The following is a 22945-nucleotide window of genomic DNA, read 5'->3' on the forward strand; positions in this document are numbered from 1 at the left end:
TGCGCACGAGGCGACGCACGAGGCGAACGATGCGAAATTGAGGATTCGGTCTCGTAGTAATGCAGGGGACAAGAGAGGCTGTGAAACGACAGCGACAAAATGAGAGTTTCGGCACGGATGCTGGAGAGGAGAGAGAGAGAGAGAGAGAGAGAGGCAGATATGGGAGTGTATATAGTAACGCTAGGCGATATAGGCGCAGAACTTTCACAGATGATGGGGTAAAACTAATAATGCTCTTCTTTTTCTGTCTCTGGCTCTCGATTCTTGCAGACGGTGCGAATTTGAGAGACCAGCATGAGAGAGCTAGGAAGAGAGCGACAGAAAAAGCGGCGGTGTATCATCAATAGCTTTTCCTTCAGAGCAGCAAAAGCAGCAGCAACAACAATGGTAATATTGATGTGATGCGCTTGACACGCGCTTCTTTTGTGCCAGCTCACGCTCAATAGCACTCTCCTCGTGCATGGCCCGGCCTGGTGTGTGCAGAGTCTCTTTTGGTTTCCCCCACGACTGCCGATTAAACGTGTCAGGGGTTCACGCGTGTGTGTAAGTGTGCGTGTATGGGCAAGAGAGGTACGCGCAGATAGAGAGATAGAGGAGGTGGGAAATACACAGAGTACTGTGCTGTACAGTAGCCGCGAATACAGTAATCTGTAGGGTCCAGCGACCGCTTCAGGGCTGCATCGGATCCAACGCCACGATGTGGGCGAATGGCAATGGATTGAAGGGGCCGGGGTGGGTGGGAGAGAAGAGCAGAGGCAGCAAATAAGAAAAAGTGGGGTCCCGGCGACTTTGCCGGAGAAACACGCAGTGCTCCCTCTCTCTTGAAATTTCTATGAGCAAATGGCAAACAGGCGACACCAACGACAGGATGACGACTTTGTCAGAGAGGCTGAGCGGTGAACGAATAGAGAGGGTCGGTGAGATGAATAGGAAAGGGGGGAAAGTATTGCTTCAACGGTGGAAAGAGAGATGAGCACACCAGAGGTTCAACGAGATCCGTCAGCCATCATCAGCTTGATGAGCGGGGATACCCATTGCATGGCACCAGGCCCGGCGTGCGGGCTACCGACACGGCGTGAAGCTTACTGGACAAGTGAAAGGCGGGTGGGCCGGGAGAGCAACAGAACCAGGGGGTTCCCTCTTTCAAACAATAAGAAGACGACGGGTCAGCCATGGCGGGCAGACTAAAAAGAGACGATGTGCTAGTCGGCTCGTGCTGTGGGTTACGGTACAAGTCCCGTTGTCAGGAGGGAAATGGACGACGACAGGTAGACAACTGACAGTGGGCGAACCATGGGTCCATTTCCGTCGTGGCTGGCGGGACGAGACGAGATTATTTCACTTCAGGATTTAGCCCGCTTTCGGTTGTCGGGTACAGGACTCCGTAATCTTACCCTACTCTCATCTGTTTGCCTTTGCTTCGCACAGCGCAAACGGGCGCTACAAGGATAATTCGGAAAATAATTTAATATCATATTACCATGACTCGTGCTGAATGACCGGAAATGAGGAGTCCAAATCATTCCGGGCTCCGCATGTTTTGATTTTATTTCTTCTCCCATTTGTTTCTTTTTTGGCGTTGCCACGTCCCAAGCTGCTGGGTAGAATATTCAGCAGACGGAAGCATCAGGAACCGCGGAGCCCATCAGTGAGACACCCATCCACACTGACTAGATGTTATTACCTACCTAGTATGCAGTAAAGTGCAGTATAGTACAGTAGATCTGATACTTGTTCAAAATCCCCACCGCAATGGCTCTGACAAGTCGCTTGGGTCAGGGGACATACCAGGAGAGGACGCTATTCCTTCACTAACTGCACCCTTGACAGGTCAAGTACGCCCAAACTTCCACTCGCGTGGGCATCTACCGGCGCTTTCGACCAACGTGGAAAGGAGCTCCAAGACAATTGACGCCCCTCTTTTCTCTCTTTCCCCATCTGCCATTGCCTTTGACTGCATCGGGATTCGATTTTGCTCTGACAATAATATTTTGGAAAAGAAACCCGAGACATGAGCTATATTGCATTTCCCAAAAGGTGTCAATTCCGTTTTTTGGAAGCTGCTGAGAATGATTTTTGTGATTTTGGTGGTAAATTGGATCCTTTACAGTCCTCTGCACTTACTCCGAGTACCTACCTAAGCAATTGACGTCTGAGGCGGATCCGCGCCGAAACGGAATCAAACATGGTCCTCGATTACAGAATACTGTACCCATTACACCAGGAGCACCCTGTGTTTCTCGCCAAGTCTGGCAGGTACTGTGCCTTGCATGAATGCCGTATCCAGAAAGCAATAAATGAAAGAGAAAGAGAAGAGAAGGTGTTTCCAAGTTTCTGGTTCTGCTGCTTCGCCTCTCGCACCTCAAGCGGTGGCGTTGATGAGCAATGGAACACATGTGCCGTGAAGTACGTACTGTACTCTATTTCATATTAAAATGTACATGGGCCGGATCCATTGGGCCCTAAAGGCCTTTCTTCGGCCTCTCGTGTGTTGAGGACTTTGGAGCCCCGGGCAGTCGGAGGAGATGAGGGCAAAACAAGGAAGGGGCAAACCCAGTCTGTTGGCCCCGAGTGATCCACGTTGCCGTACCTGACCCGAATTGGGAAGGGGGCGGCCAAGCGACCGCCCATCTCCTCATCTTGCTTTCTCCTACCACCCTGTCACATGCTGCTTGGTGCTCGGGGAACGACGGCTACCCAACGGCTTGACATTAGCCTCTTTGAGCGGCTTTCCTATCGGAGTAGGCCTCCATTTTGCTATTTCGTGAGCCAAACTTGAAAGAGGAAAGAAAACAAATGCTGTCTCTGGTGCACAAGCAAAACAAATGATCAGCAGGGGCCGAAGGGGGTGAGCGAAATCCGTTTCGCTTTCTGCTCGCTCGTTTCGGTGTTTGCCGAATCCTCCTTGTACAAGCGAAAGGCCTGGCAGAATCCAGTGCCAGCTAACAACCAGTAACTTGTGCGAGGTACTCCAAAATCCAAGTCGCTCAACCAAGAAAAATTATTGCACTTTGTCATTTCAGACACCTTTTTTCCGCCCGATGAGACATTGAGACGTAATTTGCTTGAGTGGCTGTTTCCAGCTTGCCCAACGAACACAATGATAGATAGGTCATCAAAGCTTCTATGCTCAACTCCGTAAGCGCTCGGATTCTTTTCGGGTCTAGATAGTGCTTTCTATCACTACCGCTTACTAGGATCTATATCCATGAGAACACTCACCAAGAGCTAATGAGTGAATGCATACCAGCTAGGTCCATGTAACGACACTTGGTCATTATATGCCGTAGCCTTATTATCATGTAGAGTAAATGCGCTACACAGAAGTCGATGCGAATATCCGCTCTTCACAATGTTCCTAATGTGACAACCTCTGGAAACTTCTTTTGCGCTCATCAATCTACTTCCCGCAATTCTATGTTGCACTTTCATCATGAAGAGTGCGAGTAAAAGATATGCTCATCTCTCCAATTTCTTCATACACTGGCCAAGGTATTCTCTGCAATGACTTGCTCCATACTTTAGCAAGCATCTGTCGTTTGCAACGGCAATAGTATCAGGTAACTGCAGCGAGATGTGAGCTCGCCAAACCGATCGGGCAAGAGCCTTCCGTCGGTGAACGTGAACTGGCGCGCAACAACGCGTCTCTCCAGGGTTGGAAGATAATTTTGACATTCAATAAATACAGCTTCACGATTCACTTTCATGCGAGCTGCTATTCATGCACATGATCCTCACCCTTTACTCGTGTGGCTGTCAGGATATCAAAAGCTTCGAACTTTTTTTTTTTTTTCCATCACCAGATTCAATCGTACTCCATTGAGAAACCAGTTACCAAGCTCGGGGCGAGAGTTTAAAAAAAAGCAATTTCGCGTGACACTCTGTGGGGCGAAAAGATCTCCTCGAAATACAGACAGAATGGCTCCCAAGTCCGCTTTTGCGGGTGGCTACAATGAAGCAACAGCTAAAAAGTGAGTTAGGATTCTGGCTTGGACGATGGCACTGTTACAGAGTGTTTACAATTGCGATGGTTGGATTCTAAGGGAAATGCTAACATACTCTAAAAGGCTCGAGAAGATCCATCTTCCTGACAAGTATGTTCAAATAGCCCAGAAGCCGTGAGTCTTCTCTAAGACGAATGTGCAGGATCAAATGCAAAGGTTGTGGCAAGTTTCGAATGAAATCGGCGTACTCCAAAAAGCAGCTCAATGATCTACGTCACAAAATTTATGTTGTTGGGGAGCTATCAGCTACGGTTGCAGGGCAAATCAAATGCAGAACTTGCACTGGTCAGCAAGTAAATGAGCTCACTTGCACCATTTGCGATGAAGTTAAGGGTCTTGAAGGCTTTAGTAAAGTCCAGCGCCGCGACCCAGACAAAGCTGTATGCCTTTTCGTCCTTGTATAATCCTTTTTTAGAACCATTGACTGATGCTGCAATTTGTTTTAGCGATGCCTTACGTGCGTCAATGTCCAAGGGGAGATGGAGGCTGGCTTGGAGCTTGGAGACGAGGACGACTTCTCGGACTCTTCTAGCAATCCATTTGATTCAGATGAGGTGAGTGGCGTTCGGATACCCTCGTCAAAATTCTTCTTCACATGTGCTCAATTGTTCCGCAGGACGACTATTTTGATTCAGAGATTGCCGCTCCTATTCCAGGCATGAGGAATTTGTCGCTCTCCAAGTCTTCCACCCATGCTTCTGTCTCCGGCATCTCTGACAGAAGTGGATATGTGTCCCGTTCGGAGAATATGCCGCCATCTAGATCAAATTTGAGCCCGTCCATTGCCGGGGGTGTCTCAGTCAAAAGTTCTGGAAGCAGCCAGCAAGACGAAGAGAACGCGAGTGGATGGCAAGAAGTTCCCCGCAGCGCACTCACTACGCGCACCCAGCAAGGCATTCCATTCACCGGCTACGATGCGCAGGGGCGTGGTCATGCGCGTGTACGCCCTCCGTCCACGGTCAGTGAGCGCTCTTCTAGGTCGGGTACTTCAACTACGAGCCGTCAGTCCGCAGTTCGCCAGTCCACAGTTAGCAATAACCGCGGCTTCGCAAAGGTCAAGGCAAGTGCCATTTTTCTCTTGACTGGTGCCCACAAAATTTTTAATTGCTTACGATTCAATAGGCTAAGCCCCGCAAAACCTTGTTGCAGCAGTACGAGATGGATGAGGAGGACGATGATGATCCCAGCGTCAGTACCTCCGTATACGGCCAGACCAAGTCTAAGCCTATTGCTCTGGACAGTGATGATGAAGATGAAGACGACGATGTGCGCGAGTGGTAGGCATTCATCGCTAGAAGATCCGTGGCAAAGACAACATTGGGCAACTTATTCGGCGCTGATGATTATGACCTGAGACGGCTTATGATTCTGAAAATACCACTTGGACTTTTTTACTTTCTTTACGCTTCTAGCAATGCTTAAAAATATTGGTTTTGCCATCTGTGACTTTCCGTGGATTCGCTGACATTCGTTGCCTGGTATCGTGCAACTCGTTCCACCCTGATCCAAGGCAAAGAGACAAGATACATGCGGCCGTGATCTTCTCTCTTGATAAGTCCGAAGGCTCATTTTTGTTGAATTTGTACAGCAAAGGCCAATTTTCTCTCTTCATGTCCCGTTCCCATCCACTTTAACTACTCCGGTATAGCTGATGCTCCGCCTGGCTCCATGGCAGCGTCAAGGAATTGGTACGCCGAGGTCCCTCAAAAACTGGAGACGATCGGAAGACGGGAAGGTACGACAGAGCTACTTTAATGTCAGCACGAGGGTAAGACTGCGGTACCTTTTATCCCCATAATTATCGCCTTGAAAAGCTGTTTCTGATGCCCCACGTGCAACGCTGATGTAAGTTTCTCAAAGTACCTCGCTACCTTCGCTTTCCATGGTTCGTCCTCCTTGTGCGGACCCCAGTTGCCTGTTGAGGAAGAGACCAATGAGACCCTGAACCAAAATGAATTCGCCTTAATCAACGTCATGGCCCGCACAAGCTGCACAAGTTCAACGGGCCCATGACGATCATCGGACCAGCCTGTTTCCCGTTGCCATGTCTTGGTAAATGCAACCTCGATGGAACTCTCACGGCCAAGCCATCTTCTCCCCTCTGAAGATCGTTATTTCTCTTCGTCTGTTGATCTGAGTTCTCGCATGACTAACCGTTTCCTAACCTTGTTTCCCCCTCCTTCAAGTCTCAGAACCGCCAAGGTAAGCGTGTAATGGGATAATTTATCTGACAAAAGAGTTTCTATTCTCCAGTGGCGGGATCGAGAATTATGGCAGCCTAAAATTGGTAAGGAAATCACTAATCTAATTTGGTTTGGACAGGCCAATAATGGCTGTTCAATTCATGACCGCCTTGCCGCGTCTCAGGTCTCTGAACATAGGGTCCTTGTGCATTCCCATATCATGTCTAATGACCTGCCTCTTTCGAACCCCACCACTGAATCAATGTTATGCTCACTGTTTCTGGACGTTTATGGCTACCGCCATCGGCTTCTTTGGTGGTTTGACCAGAGCGAGGTTACTCGTCTAAAGCGGTGACAAGGCATTCATGGATCCTCCGTGGGTCCGCATCTCGGCCCAAAGATTCGGAACAACACTCGTGTAGATACTCGTTGAGGTTCAGCTTGCGACGGCCAAGACGACCGGAACGAGCAGAAACGAGAGAATGACGGACATTCTCGAGTTTTATTTGTTCTTGATGAGTCTTTATTAATGTGCGTATTTCATAAGCCGTCAATTTTGCTTCTATAGGAAAATGTCCCCTGGCCATGAATTACGTAGCTTTAGGGTTGGGTCATGCAGGGCGAGCGATAGGAAATGATTATGGGGGAAATGGCAACCACGAATAAAATTCATGTTCACGTAAAACCCTCGTTTCTACCTGTAAGAACGATAAAAGGTCTTTTCTTTCTCTCTCAATTTGAAGTATCATCCGACTGTCCCTTTATGGATTGCTGGGCCTTAGAGGGAAAGCCCCCGTCTTACGCTCGTCATCCCTCGCCGCCGCCTGACTCGTCTGCTCATCATTGACCAAACGGTACTCTTTCCCGCCTTCCCCCCCCTACAACGGAAGTAACTCAGCTGCAGTGACTACCTATTGTTCTGTCGGTAGTCATCATTCTTCCATCTGAAGCTTAACTTAGTCTTCTGCTGCAGATGACACTTGCATGCAGCTCTGAGCCCTTGACATTTTACCATTTTGCTTTGACAAGGCTGAGAAAACAACGACATTTGCACCCCTCACCCGTTGGATCTGCTGCGCCTTCTAACCTTCGAGAGACTTTTCTCAATCAAAATTATTCCCTTGAGACCCCGCTTCCTTAGGCGCTTTCATCCGTCCTGCCACAGGGCTAAGGCAGGACGCAGATAAATACCCACCTTCCAGCCATGGCCTACGATGGATATCGAAACCCGCCGCCTCCGCCGTCGTCGATGAGCCCCATGAGCTCGCAAAGCTACGCCTACGATTATTCGGACCCACGCTCCTCCTACGCTTCCTTGCACCCAAATCAGTACATGCCCGAGCCTCGAGCGCCGCCATCGTCACGGTCTCGCGCATCGTCTTCGGTTCGTGCTGATGCAAGACCATCGCCTGAGAGTGTTCGCTATGCACCTCACCCTGCGGGAGTCCCAGACGGCTCAACTACGAACTTCAACACGAATCTCTCTGATTATCCTCCAGAACTTGTCAGCCACATCACACAGCAAGTCACCGAGGACGTGCTGAAGCGACTCTCGACGACGAATGTTCGAGACAACGGCTCTTCGTCTTACAGCCAAGCCCCGCCTCCGCCCCCACCTCCACCAAAGATCCCAACGCCTTCCAATTCTTCTTCTCCGTCTGTCCCACCTCGAAACGTTTACACCCCACCTTCACCGCCTCCTCGAGCTGAATATCCTCCCTTTGGCTCACCTACGACCTCACAGACCACAAACATGTCAGCGTCGCAGTCCAGTCCCAAGGATATTCCTTCGGCCAGGTTCACTGAGCGACGAACAAGCCCACGGCAGAATGTAGAATCCGGCTATACCCGGCCGTCGAAGCCTGCAAGCGCGCCGGTACCAGTCGGCGAGGAGACTACATTGGAAAAAATCTGGGGTCGTTTATTTGACGAAGCCGGCCACCCAACCGCCAGACTAGGGGAGTTTTTACGAGGATTGGCGGTACACTTGGTATGTGTGTCCTTCTTTATGTTTTCCGCAATCAAAGGCGGACATCAACATCGGGAGTCACAAATACTCCATCAAGAAGAAAACTGATGCTGATATTTATGTGTCGCCAGATTGAGGATTATGAGCCCAAGAAGAGTCTCGTCGTTACTCCGGTCAAGATGGCCAAGTTCTATGATGCAGTGCAGCTCAAGGATGACGTCTTCAACTGGCAGAGTAAGCATAAACCTGAATTCTGCAGATAGTTCTGTAGTTGCAGGAGACTGATTTAATATGTCGTACGCGCTAGTGATCTTCCAGAAGATGTCGAACTCAGATATATCGCATCTATACCGGGATCTTGGTTGTCAGCACCATCTCGTACAAGAGCGACATGATGAGGCACCCCATGTACCAGGCCTCACACCTCACGGCTTCGAGCGTTGGATGACTTTATTGATTCAAGTACAGCCAGACGATGAGCATGAGCGCTTGGCCAAAGCTGTGCTCAATATGCCCATCAGCAATGCAGATAAGCCGACGGAGAGGTTCCCTAAGGAGATCTCACGCCGCTTATTTCCGGCTGAGCCTGATCCTCAGACGAGGGATCGCTTTGAGCGGACCGTCAAAATTAACAGCGAGTCGTCTCGGGCGCCGCCAAAGGGATCATCGAGCTATGAATCACCATTACCACCACCACCACCTCGAACATCTGGCGAACCAAAAGTAAAACCAGTTCCTCCGCCGCCATCTACCATGCCTCCTGGGTTTGAAGAGCGCGAGCGAAAGCCCTATGGCAAGACCCCGGCCACTACCAGCCTCTCCTCGGCGCCCGTTTTCGAGACGTCAATTGACGGTAACGAGACCGATGCACCGGAGCAGCTAGCACAGCCGCTTGAGCGGGAACGGAAGCCATATAGCGCAGCCCCAGGCGGCGGTAAATTGTACGATGACACGATCAAGTCCCGACCTGGACGGGCAAATTCGACCAGTAGTAAGACTCGACCCGTGCCCATAAACACTAGTGGCGGAAGAGCAGGGGAAGTTCCCATTCCTGAAGCCCCTCCGGCACGCAATTCGACAAGCGCACATCCTCCACATCTGGGAGGAGGACAACGTCGTCCACGTACGCCCTCAATTGGAACTCATGATTACCGCCATTCCGAGGGTGACCTACTTGGGTACCAAGCAACGGTGCCCTTTGATTTGGATGAAGACAACAGGCGGTATGCGCGCGAGGCGGAACGGCGTAACAATGAATGGGCGCGAAAGCAAGCGGAAGAGGAAGCGCGTATATACGAAAGCCCACGGGACCGCGAACGGTATGACCGCGCGAGCGACTTCGGCCCGCGAAGGGGTTATGAAGATGATTGGTATCGTGGTGCAAGTGGTGGCCGGGGCAGTGGCAGTGGCAGTGGCTACGAATACTCTGCACCCTATCCTCCATCGTACCGTTGATATTTCTCAAAGCGGCCTAGGTCGAGTGATTTTGTATATGTTCAGCGGTCAAGGGCGATTAACCAGTTTTCCTTTATTAAGGTCCTTCATTGGACTCTGACGAGCTATTTCTCCGTTGGCGATGGTTATGATGATATGAAACATGGCGTTTAATGAATTTTTGCTCCTTCCTCTTTTCCCTTTGATATTCGTCCTCGTCGTCTTTGTCCCTTATTCATCTGGTGTTGATGCAAGGTCGATCATTGCTGGTTCAAGTCTCGGGGGCATTGGGCAAGTACATGGGACATACGGAACAGATTATCATATCTTATACCATTGCATTGACTATCGATATTTTAAGACCATGATTATCGTGTGTTAGAAGCTGTCTTCTGATCATTTTCGGCGAAATATATGCGTGACGAGTGAAACTTTTGGAGATGTGGCGTGTGCTTGCTCCGATGTCGTTGCGGTCGGCAAGTCCCGGGGACTGCACGCTCACCTGAGCGAAAAAGTACTGTATGAGCAAGTCGAGTCGGATTTTGCGGCCGAGATTGACCGACTAGAAGACACCAGAGAGAACAAGCAATAAGTTACAAGTGACTTGGGAGCTCCGAAAACGAAAGATTCAACTTTCTCTTCGGACCACACGCACAATCTTTTCCCTTCCTCTTCGCCACGTTCAACTCAACCTTCCATCTCTTTCTCATTCCACTTCTTCTCTGGGTATATTCCATTGAAGAGATTCTTAAACCCTTTATAACTTATCCCCTGAAGCCTTTTCGGTTTGACGACTTTTCGTGTCACGCGCACGCCTGATTAACTAGACCTATCGAACCTATTCGGCATCATGTTCCAGCGCACTATCCTCCGCCAGTCCCGCGCATTCGCTGCGCAAGCTGCTCGTTCAGTTTCCACATCTTCCTCCTCGTCGCCTGCTCTTCAGAGCCAGTTCAATGCCTGCAGAGCGGCCTCTGCCCGTGCAGTGAACGCCAATCTCCGTTCGAGAGGCCTGCTATCAGCTTCCAAGGCGAGATGCTACTCTAGCACAGCTGCAGAGAGCGAGAAGAAGGAAGAGGGCAAAAAGGAAGAGAAGACGGAAGAGGAAGATCCTGTGAAGAAGGAGCTGGAGGCTAAGAAGAAGGAGCTGGAGGCTAAGAAGAAGGAGGCTTCGGAATTGAAGGTATTGTGCTTCTGGGCCGTTGACCTGCTTTCTACGCTGCAAATTGTACATTTTTAATCCTTGAGGGCTAACGTATAATAGGACCGCTATCTCCGCTCTGTCGCCGAATTTCAGAACCTGCAGGAGCGCACGAAGCGCGACATTCAAGCCGCCAAGGACTTTGCCATTCAAAAGTTCGCCAACGACCTCCTGGACACTGTGGACAATCTGGACCGCGCCTTGGGAACTGTCCCTCTTGACAAGCTGGCTTCGAGTGAGGACGCCAAGAAGGAGAATCATGAGCTGCTCACTCTCCACGACGGCATCAAAATGACTGAGCATATCTTCATCCAGACGCTCAAGAAGCACGGCCTTGAGCGCTTCGACCCGGAGAATGAGCGCTTCGATCCCAACCTCCACGAGGCCACTTTCATGACCCCTATGCCGGGTAAGGAAGATGGCACCGTCATGTTTACCCAGCAAAAGGGTTTCCTTTTGAACGGAAGAGTCGTCAGGGTGAGTGCTCGTTCTCGGCTCCAATGCCTTTTTCTCCCTCCTTTTTTTCTTCTTTCGTGAGTTTTGCTCGTAGTGGTCTGGCTATCGGGCGATGCTGCAGAAAGGATTTCAACTCTATGCTATGGAAGGCGAACGAATGCTAATGGAATTGATCGAATAGCCCGCCAAGGTCGGCGTCGTCAAAAACGGATCTACTTAAATTCAAAAACGGCCTCCTGGATCCGATATGACGGCACGTGAGCACCAGCATGTGCCGGCCCTACCAGAATAGAATTTCCCATCTCCTCTCTGCTCAGCTGGTCCTCGCGACCTTACTTTATCCACGCATCTTCCTCGCCATGTCGCTTCTCCCAATCGACGCACAAAACACCTCACGATACAGTCTAAACTCAACCTTTTGTTCTCTTCTCTTTCGTCTACTTCAAATATCCGAGTCTCATGCAAATTACCTTATCCTCTTTTCGCATCTTTTCCTTACCGTTGCTGATCAGCGACTTTTAAAGTCGGCGGCAACGACATGTTAGGCAAGATGGGAATCGAATTCTACCTGTCTTCATGGCTATTGGATTTTCTTTTCGTCCAATTCCGAAATTGTTTTATTACATCACAATGAGTTTGAGTTCTAGTCCCACGGCACTATAATCTTCCGGGTCATCTAAAATTAGTCTACCTGTTATGCATTTGGTATCAACATCAAAGTCGGGTTATGATTTATGGTATGGTCCTGTATGGTACGGTTGGATATTGAGCTCTTGCTTTGTATTTAAAGAGCGAGCGAATAAAGCCGGAAAGATCATTTACTTCTGTTCTTCTTTTCTTTCCTCTTTCCTTTTACCCTTGGTTTCGGCTTTCGGGGAGGTTGCTGCTGTTTTGTTCAAACAAAAGAAAAGGCTTGTCTGGTGTTCGTCTCATTTTGTATGATACTATAGGGCACTGTTGGGTGTAACGTCACTGTACATACCGTGCTGCTTTTGTACTGTATGTACTGTACTGTATTATAGACTGTCTCTTTTTTCTTCTTCCATTCTGGTGTTGATTCTCCGTGCATCTGTGGGCCAGTCTCTGCTTCATTCGGGTGTTGTGTCTCTGCTCCATTTATCTGTGCAATATTTCCTCTGCCGCTTCGATCTGAGTTATGAGAGAGAGCATCTATTTGTGATATTGGCCGGTATTGATTAATTATATTTATCTGTGCGTGGGTGCCAACGCAACAATTCTTGAAAAATTTTCCAACGGTACCGGAATCAAAAAAGGGATAGTTCATCAGATATAGATTAATGTTGAAGGGAATAGTACTGAGCATACTCTGTAGTGTTGAATCTAAACATGCCGCGTCTCCTCATCTGCATAAACTGAGAGTACTGGGATGTGCACACAAGGTCTATCCACCTCCCCGTGACAACCCTTCATGTGCAACATTCAACAACTCCACAGATCCGCACCCTTAGTCTTGTCGGGCACAAACACCTTTTTCTCTCCGCCAAACCCCACAGACCTCCCACTCTAATGGCGGCCTCACGAACAGCCTCAATGGCTTCCGCACGCGTATTCGTATCCATTCCGCGCTTCCTCTTGCCGCGAGGCGTTGTGCCAGTTCGGCCATCCTCATTGTCGTCTGCTTCTCCGCAGCAACAGCTCATTCGACATTCGGGCTTCTCTCGCGGCTATGCATCGTCTCGAGCACGAGCTACACCGTCGTCGTCGTCGTCGGGGTCCTCTGGTTCTTCTTCGTCGTCGAGCGGTAACAACCAGCGACTGCTGGAGAAACCTACACGCTTCAACCCGCCGTCCCATCCCGCGCGGCTGCCGTCCCGACGCTCAATGCCTCGATCATACCCCGGTCCGCCATTGAGCGCAGGCGAACAGCAGGCTCAACAGACGCGCAAGTATCCGCATATGATGCCCACTGAGGGCACGTTCATGCATTGGTTCTTGACGAATCAGTTGCTTCATCTCTGGATTACACTGGTTAGTACCCTTTAGACTATGCTTCGTCTCCTGCATATATCTATAAATATCGAAGACGGGTTATCGGGCATAATTAGCGGCACTTCCACTGACACTATTCAGGGCACACTCCTCTCCCTCGCATTCTTCACGTTCATGTCGAATTTCAAAGAAAGGTCTCCATATGCAGACTTGCTCCCCGCGGGCCGAGAGTACTTTTCCCACCCGTTGCAAACCATGGGCCGTTTGCTTGAAATATACAAGCTCCAAATGGCGTATAATACTGAGAAATCTGTTGCACGCCGCGAGGCTATCAGCGAGGACGCCTACAAACGCAGCGAATACCTCAAGGCGCATGGTCTCGAGAACGAAGGCCGTTTCGGCGGATGGTCAGCAAGAGAGGACAGGAGGCCAGCGTCGTTGAAACCGCTTTCTTCATCTTCGGATCCTGAAGCTGCAGCTGCAGCATCTGCCCCGGCAGCCGAAGCAGAAGCTACAGCGGACGAGTCCAAGCCCTGGCGGTGGTCGCGCTTGATTGGAGGTGTTAAAACGGGAGGAGAAGGAGAAGGACAGGCTCCTCAAGCTCCTACACGTACGGCTACGGCTGTTTCTGATGGTGGCGACGAGAATTCCCCGGCTGCCCCCGTCACACCAGAGGACAACACCCCACGTGAACTGACGCCCGAAGAAAAGAAAGCTGCAGAAGATGCGCTTATCAAGGCCCAAGAGGAGGAAGAAGATCGCCGCATCGCATTGAGCATTTGGGGGAGGAAGCAGTAGTCTCTCCTCATGATCAATCATCCTCCGTCTCTTTCTTTGTCGTCCTATCATTCTTTCATACTATCATTAACCTCTGGTCTCTTGTCATTCTGTCGTCCATCATGTATTATGAAAGATAGCTTTCATTATGTATCATATGCACAGTCAGTAGAATTTCTAGCATCCATCGTGTTCGTTTATACATTGTATGCAGTCTACCTCTCATTGCCTCATTGCATTTTTAACTAGGGTGGCGGCGGCGGCGGCGGCGGCGATTGTGGTGGTAGATGAATTAGAATCTGTACGTTTTATTGGTCTATGTATAACTACCTTATATGTCTGATTACCTGTCATCCAACTGCTATATTACTTGATGTTTTTGTCTCATATCTTTTGTTTGTCTTTTTATCTTTTATCTTTTGTCTTTTTGTCGTCTTTTGTCCCTTAGCTCTAATCTCCCTGTCCTCTTTGACGAAACCCGGCTTCGTGAAACTGTGGAGCTTGTGGAGGCTGTAATATTGACAGGATTTCGTATGAGAAGGTGACAATCAAGCAAAGTATCCGAATGATCCTACCACGGATATTCCTACACTCAATCAATTAACCTCTGCACTCGGGCCAAATCATAAAAGCTCATAACCAGGTTGAAGTTGGACGTATGGACGGATGGACGGATGGACGTACCTTGCCTTCCCACGTCCAAAACGTGCCGCTGTGCGCTGTCCTTTTTGTAGGTATGACGCGGAGCATGCCAGCGACGGATTCGGCGGGGGTGATGATTCCTTCGACGTCCCAGTCTAGAGAGACGTTTGCCATGTCTCTTTATTAATGTTGGTAATTCTTGTCCTTTTTGTATGAAATATATATATATACACTGTATGAAGAGTGATGGAGTTGGGGGAATAGGGCAAGGACAAGAGCAAAAACAGAGCAAAATGGAAAGGAATAGAGAGGTAGCTACTCACGTGGATACTTCACCGGGATGCATAGCGAGTATGATAGTCGAATTTTGTTTGCGGCGGAGTTCAGATGCCATGTGCTGTGTGGTGTGGGTGTTAGTTGACAGACCGTCGGATAGATGAGTATTATATATGATGTAAAATAATGTAAAGAAAGAAGGAAATGTAAATATAATAAAGGAATGTATTCATACCCGGAGCATCTGGTTAAGTGCTGCCTTTGAGGCAGCATATGCAGCAAACCTAGAGAACGACTCGTAAGCAAGTGTGTCGATGATGAGCCTCAATAATTATCAGACTGGTCACTGCAGACATACCCGTCTTCGAATTCGCGGAATTGAGCAGTCGATCCTGAATCGCTGGACATGAACATGATGGTACCAATGGGAATGGATGTCTGCAGGAGTCTCTGCGCGGTAATTATAGGTCCGATTGTGTTGGTGTGGAGGTGGTATGCAAAGTCATCAAAGGAGCTGCGTTTATGTTCAGTTGAAGCCCTTGAGAATGGAAACAAATAAAATAAAATAAATGTGGATTGACAAACTTGTGGAAAGGGTACAGACATTTCTGTTGCTCTCTGTCGCACGGGATTAGCAAAGGATTCGAAATATGGAATCTGAAAATATGGCAGAAGATGAAAACAATAAAAGCAAAAACAATAAAAAAAAACAAGTTAAAAAATAAAAATAAAAATAAAAATATGTAGAAAATAATAAACAAAAGAAAAAGAAAAATCAAGTGATTAGTCAAGGTAAGAGCATACGTTTGGATATTTGAGTACACCGGCATTCAAAACAACATAGTCAATTCTAGTCAGATCAGGCAAGTTCTTGACTTCTCTCACAAAAGACTAAGAAAAATTATCAGAGAAATTCAGAATCACTGAAGCATGGTACATCTCACGTCAATGCTTTCTTCCACTGTCACATCACAGGGCAGTATAGTACAAGCACCGTAGGTAGCTTTGCCGGCCAGAGACCACAGTTGAGAGGCCTGTGCAACCCCGCGAGCAGTAGCAATGACCCTGTCTCCTCGTGCAAGGAGTTGTCGAACAAATTCGAGGCCAATGCCTCGGCTTGCACCGACAATGATACATGTCGGCATGATTGTCAGATTGATATAAAATTCCGAGAATGTGTAGCAAGATATATCAACATCTATCAAGGTAACAAAGGATTATTAAATGTGACTGCGCCCTGTATAATTTAAAAAGAAAAAAAAAATCAATCAATGTAATGGTCAATGAGATATGGATACACAGCACATATAATTGATATATGACTTCAAATTGATATATAAATGGCTCCTTTTCTGATACCGCTGGACGTGCAATTGGTGCTCTTAAGGTTGACAGGAGTATCCTTGAACCACAGCATCATATCAGCCATAGATATCCGTGATCGGCACGAGGCGGAGATTAGGGGTCGTTCAGTGTGGAGAACGAGGTATTGATAAAGTTTCCTTTTTTGGACACTGACAATCCAATCGCATCCGGCTTTCCGGAATAGCAAAATTATGATTGGTTGGTTACTCGCTTTCCGAGAAGTTCCGGGCGCGCTTTGATGGAAACGAATCAAATTTTTCCTCTTTGGATCTGAACGTGGCTGTCACTTACCATCCCCTCGAATATCATTGGCCAATTGCTTTAAGCCTCTGTGTGGCTTGACAGTGACCCAGTTTCGGCCGGTCGCTTGGGTTACTGTAATTGCTCGGCCTGCGTTTTCTCTCCGTCACCACCCAGCTGCCCCTTCCTCGTTTTTCTTTCCCATCCTTAAACATCCTCATCTAACTTTCTTCAATCCACAACTCTTCAACTTCTTTCAAGTCCATTTTCTTCTTTATCCCCTTTTAATCATTCAAAATGTCTTTCGCTCCTGGTATGTGCAATCAATTGCTTGCTACTCCCTATTGTTTGCTTTTTGTCCGATCGCCATTGTCTCTTTATGCCGATCTTGCGCCTTTTCTGCCGTGAGCTTCAGGACTGCAATTGACCTGTGCGCACCGCATTGAGAGTCCCAGTGATGGCTATGGAGATTAATTGGACTGATTCGCAATGGTGCATTGATCGCATTGATTGCATCGAATGCCTTACTGGGGCAGGTTGCTCCTAGGAGACGTTCTGCTGTCCTTGCGCACTTCAATCTTCACATCTAAAATCCCTCCCAAAACAAGCGATGCTAACTTTGTCCTCCCAGGTGACGAGAAGAAGGGTGCCAACCTCTTCAAGACCCGCTGCGCCCAGTGCCACAACCTTGAGGCTGGCGAGGGTAACAAGATCGGCCCCAACCTGCACGGTCTCTTCGGTCGTAAGACCGGTTCCGTTGAGGGCTACTCCTACACCGATGCCAACAAGCAGAAGGGCATCACCTGGGACGAGAACACTCTTGTAAGCTTTTAATGATAAAAATTCAACTGGCGCCACCTTTCTAACACTATACAGTTCGAGTACCTCGAGAACCCCAAGAAGTACATCCCCGGTACCAAGATGGCCTTCGGTGGTCTCAAGAAGCCCAAGGACCGTAACGACCTGATCACGTATGTTTCCCTCTAATCCGGATTATGGGCGATCTCCAGTAGCTGACTTTCGCCCCCAACAGTTTCCTCCAGAGCTCTACCAAATAGATTTAATCGCATTTCTCTCACGGGATGATTCGCTTCGGCTGAGTCGCCCCGACTTTTGTTCATATAGCGCGCTCTTGGAACCGTTAGACAACCTCTTGTATCAATAGGATTGAATCTTGTTTCGTTTTTCTGCATTTTTTACTCTCTTCATGGCGATACGCCGGTGATTCTGTATATTTATTTGGGTCATACCCGGGTGGCTCGCGTGCTATAAAACGCCTGTCTTGTATCTTTTAAAAATACCATTCTCCTCTCCGAGCGGCGAATCCTTTCCACTCCCATGTCGTGTCCGATGTGTTTGCTCGCAGCGGTCTCTAATGCACTGTTTCCAGCACCGTTTTTGGCGCGTAACCAACAATTCCCTGCCAAATCTCTACACGACTCGGCTCTCGGCTCCATTTCCGCCGCTGACGTCATTGACGATTCCTCTATTGATCAACGAGCTCGAAAAATCTAATCATGAGCCTCAATTTGGCTTTGTTCAAAATTACGGCCTAATAGCAGAATTCTGCTAAATTTTCGTCGACGCTTGCTTCAAAGACTTCACGACGAAATGCGGCAAGGCGCGGAACAACAAATCCCTCCCGGAACTTTTACTCTAGAGTTTCAAATTGCTCTTGTCGCCTCATGTCAAATTGTTTCTCTGCCTTGAGATCATCATGCCTCTCTCGTACTAATTTATTCATCATGCGAATTACCAGCTTCTATTCGTGACATGACAATTGCTGGTGGGGTCTTTCTCCATCAAATCTTCATCATACCCTGCCGCAACCTGGGCGTTCCTGCCACGGGAATGCTGCCTCTACAAATGTTCGCACGTACCTACATCGACTCACAGCTACTTCATAAACAAATATGCAACTTTGTCTTGAATCGATTTCGTGTCAGAAAGACACCATTGATGTCTACATTCACCATCCTGAGGACGGCTGAGATGGGCCGAGACACAGGTAATTTCAGCGAATCTCGTACATCGAGCACAAGACCTCGGAAGACTCAGTACCGGCTTATTGAAGACGTCGAAGATCTGGACAGGTACCGCCCCGGGGGATACCATCCTCTTCAAATCGGGGACGAGTTAGATCGTGGCCACTATCGACTGGTTGACAAGCTTGGGTATGGAGGATACTCGACCATATGGCTGGCCCGAGATCTACGAAAAGCAGGATATGTGGCGGTGAAAGTCATTACCGCTGATGCCAGTGATTCCAATCATGAGGCTAGTCTCATTAATTCTCTTCAGAATTCGCCATCTAGACGGGGGAGCGACATTATTGCTCCTCTCGTTGACGAATTCTGGGTCGCCGGTCCCAATGGGAAACACAGATGTATTGTCACTCCGCCGGCGCAGATGAGCTTGTTCGATGCCAGAGAGGCTTCTACCCTTGGGCTGTTTCGGCCCAACGTCGCGCAGTCGATTGTCGCTCAGCTCATTCATGGAGTTGCATTCCTTCACAGTGAAAATATTGTCCATGGCGGTATGTGATGCCCATGGATGTATCTAGCTGAAATGCCTGGACTAATCCCGTTTCCCAAGACATTCATCTTGGTAACATTTTGATTCAGTTTCCTGAGGCGATTGATAGATTTTCTACATCAGATCTCTACGAGAGATTCGGAGAGCCAGAGCCAGAGGCCGTAGTTCGTATAGATGGTAAACCGTTGCAGAGTGGTGTACCCGTTCACGTATTTATACCCGCTTGGTTTGGCGTCCGCAGCGACAAGATTGTCCTTGGCGAGGAGAAAATTATCCTCAGCGATTTTGGAGAATCATTCAACCCACATAAAGCTCATAGACCCTGTTCGAAGACGCTTCCTCTCCTCCAGCCACCAGAGGCCAGGTTCTCGGATCAGCCGCTCTCCTTTGCATCGGACATCTGGACACTTGCATGCACCATCTGGGAGATATTTGGTCAGCGGCCTTTGTTTGAGGCCTTTTTCCCAACTGCCGACCGCGTTATCAAGGAGCAAGTCGAAGTCCTTGGTATTTTACCCCCAGAGTGGTGGGGGAAATGGAGCAGAAGACTAGATTGGTTCAACGAAGAGGCCGAATTTGATTTGAGGCCCGAGACGTCTAGGGGTCATGATGGCGTGCGCAGGACTTGGGACCAGAGGTTTGACTACTCCATACAGGAGCCTCGGGCTGAGGCCGGCCTGGAGACCGTGACGAAGGAAGAGAGGAGGGCGTTCGAGGCGATGCTTCGCTCGATGCTGAGCTTCCGACCAAACGAAAGAGCGACAGCGCTGCAGGCATTGCACTCAGAATGGATGAAGAGATGGGGACTACCAGCTCTGGAACAGAGCGAGAGTATCTTTAAATCTGTTATGAAAGGAAAACACAATTTACAAGATTGAGTACTAAAACAGTTTCAAGCAAGGGAAAGGAGTCGGCCGACATTGATATTGACTGGAGGACACGTTGAGCCAGCCATAGAATTATCTGGGGTTTTCTTCCCTTTCTCAAACCCGTTGGTTCTGATCAGCATAAAGCTGTTCACAAAGGTTGTCACGAATTCATAATTTGACCCAAGGGTATCATTCCAAAGCCATTGGTGATACAGACTCGTAGATCTCAGCATTAGGGCTCTGAGAAACAATCAAAGAGACTATGTGGCGACACCGGTTTCCAGAGAATGTGTAATATGAGAGACTTGACTTACTCTTGGCTCCTTCTTGATGCAGCAACAAGCTTAAACGATAGCAGGACACTTTGACCACAATCTTAACCCATGGTATTTCGCAGAGAAGGTACGAAGAAAGTACATCCGACACCATCTTTTCCACCTGCCTCTTACGGAGTTGCCCATATCACTGGGGTGCATTTTTGTGTACCGAAAACTGCCTGTGGTGTCCATACTCCTGGGCTTGCAGATATGAGTGGGGATCCCAACGGAGACACGAGACTAAACAGCAACTTATCCTGGTTGTGGAACCGGGGAAGCTGTTTGTGGTGAGATAGCGTGTTATGTTAGAAGGTCTGTGGTTTCCTAGCAAGTCTGATTTGAGAGATCTGAGGAGCCTTTTCCTAGTGTGGCAGCAAGACACGAGATATTGCTGATACTGACAGAAGTCTTTGACAAACCCGCCCCGATCACTCGAATCCATTGAATTGATGGACTGATGATAATCGATTTCGTTGGAATTATTACAGAGATGATGAGGATGATACAAGCAACATCATTACACTTCTTTTGCATCATAGCCAGCCGGTATCGAGATGCCTGAAGACGATCCCATCCTTCTGATGTCTCATACTCCGGTAGAGATGCGGTACAAGACCAATCATCCTCATCGCATTTGCTAGTGGAGTCCTCTACAAGGCTTCGACAGGGTATTGATGGCAGCCAACGATCACCGATTGTTATCGCGCGATCTTTATTTTGTGGTGAATAAGGTTGATAGGGCCCGCTTAAATGAGAATAATCTGTCACATGAACCACCGGACCATGAAGCCATAGACGCCATGCTTCAGTCATTGACGCAACATTCGATCAACCGTCTTGGCAAATGATAAGAAGCATGTTACTGTACACCTGTTCCGTGGTTGGTTGGATGGCAGCAGGAGCCTACTTCACCTTGCAGACGGAAAAGGTATATCTCAATGTGTGAATTCTTAGTACAGTGGACTGATCATGATAATCCACCATCGTGTGGTTCTTGCTCCGCCCACCCGCCAGAGTTGCAATGGCTCGGAAGCAGCGCAATAAACAGCATGCGGCCCTGGATATTTGTTACCTTAGAGAAATTGTCTTCTCGCGCTTATTTTCTCATCTGAAAAGACTCGACGCCAAGCAATCTGGTTAAATTGACTGGATATTCATATTTTGATTACCATATGCTAAGATATCTGTGGGGAAAAATGACCCGACAGTCAGTGGACCGAGTGCACCACAGACCCACGATGCCTCAAATTAGGCTTTTGTGGCACTCGTCTTCGTGCCAAACTACTCAGAGCTCCGCTTCAGGTGATAGCAACACTAGGCAGAGAAGTTCTCAACGTGGTATTAGCGGTGTGTTCGGCGTTGGCCGCCATGTCCCCATTTACACCCACAAAGAACTAGACGGGCTTCCAGAAAGATTTCGAGTCAAGGGGAGTGTGTTTGTCGCCTGAGATGGCCGCTGATCACGACCATAGAAGCGGCTAGCTATCTTCCAAAGGTCCAGTCAGAATTTTTGCCCATTTGACTTCAGGGTAGAGCCACCCTCGCACCATAGCATGGCCGAGTCGACTCCTTCATCGTTTCTTTGGTAGCGGGTTGAACTACAGCCTGTCAGTGGCGAATGGAGGGGAGACGGGCCTTTCAGAAATAAAGATTGCAACATTGGGCGGCAGAACAAACAGCCGACCTGGACCGAACGGTGGCCTTCCTGCCAGGGCCTAACTAGGGTTTGCCTAATCACCTGCTCTTTTTGGAAGTCATTTCCGTGCGGACTTACTACGAACACCAGGCGCGAAACAGGTACCGCTCTGGAGTTTGGGAAATGAATTATCATTACCTTTTGGTTGCTCATAGCGTCTCCGCCGATAATAAATCGTATTTGCGGCTACCAGAATCGGCAGATGATATTGTGACTTCTTCACTGAGGATATTCTCGTTGCAGAGAGTGCTTGTATATTCCAGGGAAAATGCTGATATACTTGTGCCCCTATTTTCCAAAGCCAATTGATAGTCACAGTTGGGTTGACTCTTTGGCATACGATCCTGAGATCAAGATCTATATCTGCATGTACATAGACGTGCACGAAATGCCTACTGCTTGACGAGGATTGGCTGACAAGTGGTGGGTGCGACGGGGTCACTGCAGCTTCCACCTACTCCAGCTTGGATACCCGAGTCACTCCCCCAGTGGGTTGATCTGCGAATAACCCTTGCTTCACTCTTGAATTATCATGCAGCAGTCCTAGTAAGCCACAAGAGTTGAACGATTTTGAATGAGCGATGGATGATTCGTCCAATCCTTGAGATGCTTACTGTGATAGATACATGTTGTACCTCGGTCAAAATTTTGAGCCTCAGTCCTACCTGTTGGGACACACACTCTTTTTGACAGGACAAAGGACCGAGACGACGCGGGATGGCGTATGCGCCGTCGCTGATAGGCGAGCTCCAAGTGGCATTTCGCCCCGAAGATCGCCCATTTCCAGTCAAAATCCCCGAAAAATATCCTTGGACCGCCAATCATGCCACCACTTATCATAATACTCCTTGTTGCAGTTTTTCGAGTTCTGGTCTTTCACCAACGGCTGCACTAGAGCAGTCTTTCCGCACACGCCAACTCAAGTGCATGTGGAAATATCACGATACATGGTCGGATTGTCCGAGTCTTATCAGTCTAGTGGCTATTCTAGAATGCCAGGGTTGCACCGGTCCCAATCTCCATCAGCTACT

At 48.6% G+C, this 22945-nt stretch overlaps 9 protein-coding genes across 9 annotated transcripts; 7 read left to right on the forward strand and 2 right to left on the reverse strand.

Moving 5' to 3' along the window:
- Positions 1–3892: 3892 nt before the first annotated feature.
- L228DRAFT_250462 (hypothetical protein) lies at positions 3893–5422 on the forward strand. Its single transcript, XM_018333343.1, has 5 exons — positions 3893–3971; positions 4068–4094; positions 4147–4384; positions 4451–4558; positions 4621–5422. The coding sequence occupies exons 1-5, from the start codon at positions 3919–3921 to the stop codon at positions 5356–5358; spliced, it is 1164 nt and encodes a 387-aa protein (XP_018185588.1). The 5' UTR covers positions 3893–3918; the 3' UTR covers positions 5359–5422.
- Positions 5423–7723: 2301 nt separating this feature from the next.
- On the forward strand, positions 7724–10110 carry L228DRAFT_34106 (hypothetical protein). Its single transcript, XM_018336499.1, has 4 exons — positions 7724–7843; positions 7932–8177; positions 8288–8390; positions 8464–10110. Exons 2-4 carry the CDS (start codon positions 7941–7943, stop codon positions 9609–9611), a joined length of 1488 nt encoding a protein of 495 aa, XP_018185589.1. The 5' UTR covers positions 7724–7843; positions 7932–7940; the 3' UTR covers positions 9612–10110.
- Positions 10027–11805, forward strand: L228DRAFT_34217 (GrpE-domain-containing protein). Its single transcript, XM_018336501.1, has 3 exons — positions 10027–10773; positions 10855–11268; positions 11429–11805. Exons 1-3 carry the CDS (start codon positions 10441–10443, stop codon positions 11465–11467), a joined length of 786 nt encoding a protein of 261 aa, XP_018185590.1. The 5' UTR covers positions 10027–10440; the 3' UTR covers positions 11468–11805.
- A 993-nt stretch (positions 11806–12798) lies between these two features.
- On the forward strand, positions 12799–13995 carry L228DRAFT_270794 (hypothetical protein; the record flags this gene model as incomplete). Its single annotated transcript, XM_018335452.1, has 2 exons — positions 12799–13236; positions 13339–13995. 2 exons carry the CDS (start codon positions 12799–12801, stop codon positions 13993–13995), a joined length of 1095 nt encoding a protein of 364 aa, XP_018185591.1.
- A 278-nt stretch (positions 13996–14273) lies between these two features.
- Positions 14274–16138, reverse strand: L228DRAFT_285417 (3-oxoacyl-reductase). The gene is made up of 8 exons (XM_018336333.1): positions 15837–16138; positions 15697–15783; positions 15497–15510; positions 15251–15406; positions 15128–15176; positions 14940–15013; positions 14659–14794; positions 14274–14560 (listed from the first exon to the last, which is right to left on the reverse strand). The coding sequence occupies exons 1-8, from the start codon at positions 16035–16037 to the stop codon at positions 14546–14548; spliced, it is 732 nt and encodes a 243-aa protein (XP_018185592.1). The 5' UTR covers positions 16038–16138; the 3' UTR covers positions 14274–14545.
- Positions 16139–16794: 656 nt separating this feature from the next.
- L228DRAFT_270796 (cytochrome c) lies at positions 16795–17555 on the forward strand (the record flags this gene model as incomplete). The annotated part of the gene is made up of 4 exons (XM_018335453.1): positions 16795–16810; positions 17129–17319; positions 17374–17468; positions 17531–17555. 4 exons carry the CDS (start codon positions 16795–16797, stop codon positions 17553–17555), a joined length of 327 nt encoding a protein of 108 aa, XP_018185593.1.
- Positions 17556–18489: 934 nt separating this feature from the next.
- L228DRAFT_214154 (CMGC/SRPK protein kinase) lies at positions 18490–19910 on the forward strand (the record flags this gene model as incomplete). Its single annotated transcript, XM_018330023.1, has 2 exons — positions 18490–19033; positions 19093–19910. The coding sequence occupies 2 exons, from the start codon at positions 18490–18492 to the stop codon at positions 19908–19910; spliced, it is 1362 nt and encodes a 453-aa protein (XP_018185594.1).
- A 526-nt stretch (positions 19911–20436) lies between these two features.
- Positions 20437–21125, reverse strand: L228DRAFT_34188 (hypothetical protein). The gene has a single exon (XM_018336500.1). It carries the CDS (start codon positions 21029–21031, stop codon positions 20543–20545), a length of 489 nt encoding a protein of 162 aa, XP_018185595.1. The 5' UTR covers positions 21032–21125; the 3' UTR covers positions 20437–20542.
- A 26-nt stretch (positions 21126–21151) lies between these two features.
- On the forward strand, positions 21152–21831 carry L228DRAFT_250469 (hypothetical protein). The gene has a single exon (XM_018333344.1). It carries the CDS (start codon positions 21415–21417, stop codon positions 21664–21666), a length of 252 nt encoding a protein of 83 aa, XP_018185596.1. The 5' UTR covers positions 21152–21414; the 3' UTR covers positions 21667–21831.
- Positions 21832–22945: the final 1114 nt, after the last annotated feature.

Source organism: Xylona heveae (assembly GCF_001619985.1).
Source record: "Xylona heveae TC161 unplaced genomic scaffold L228scaffold_11, whole genome shotgun sequence".
NCBI lineage: Eukaryota > Fungi > Ascomycota > Xylonomycetes > Xylonales > Xylonaceae > Xylona > Xylona heveae.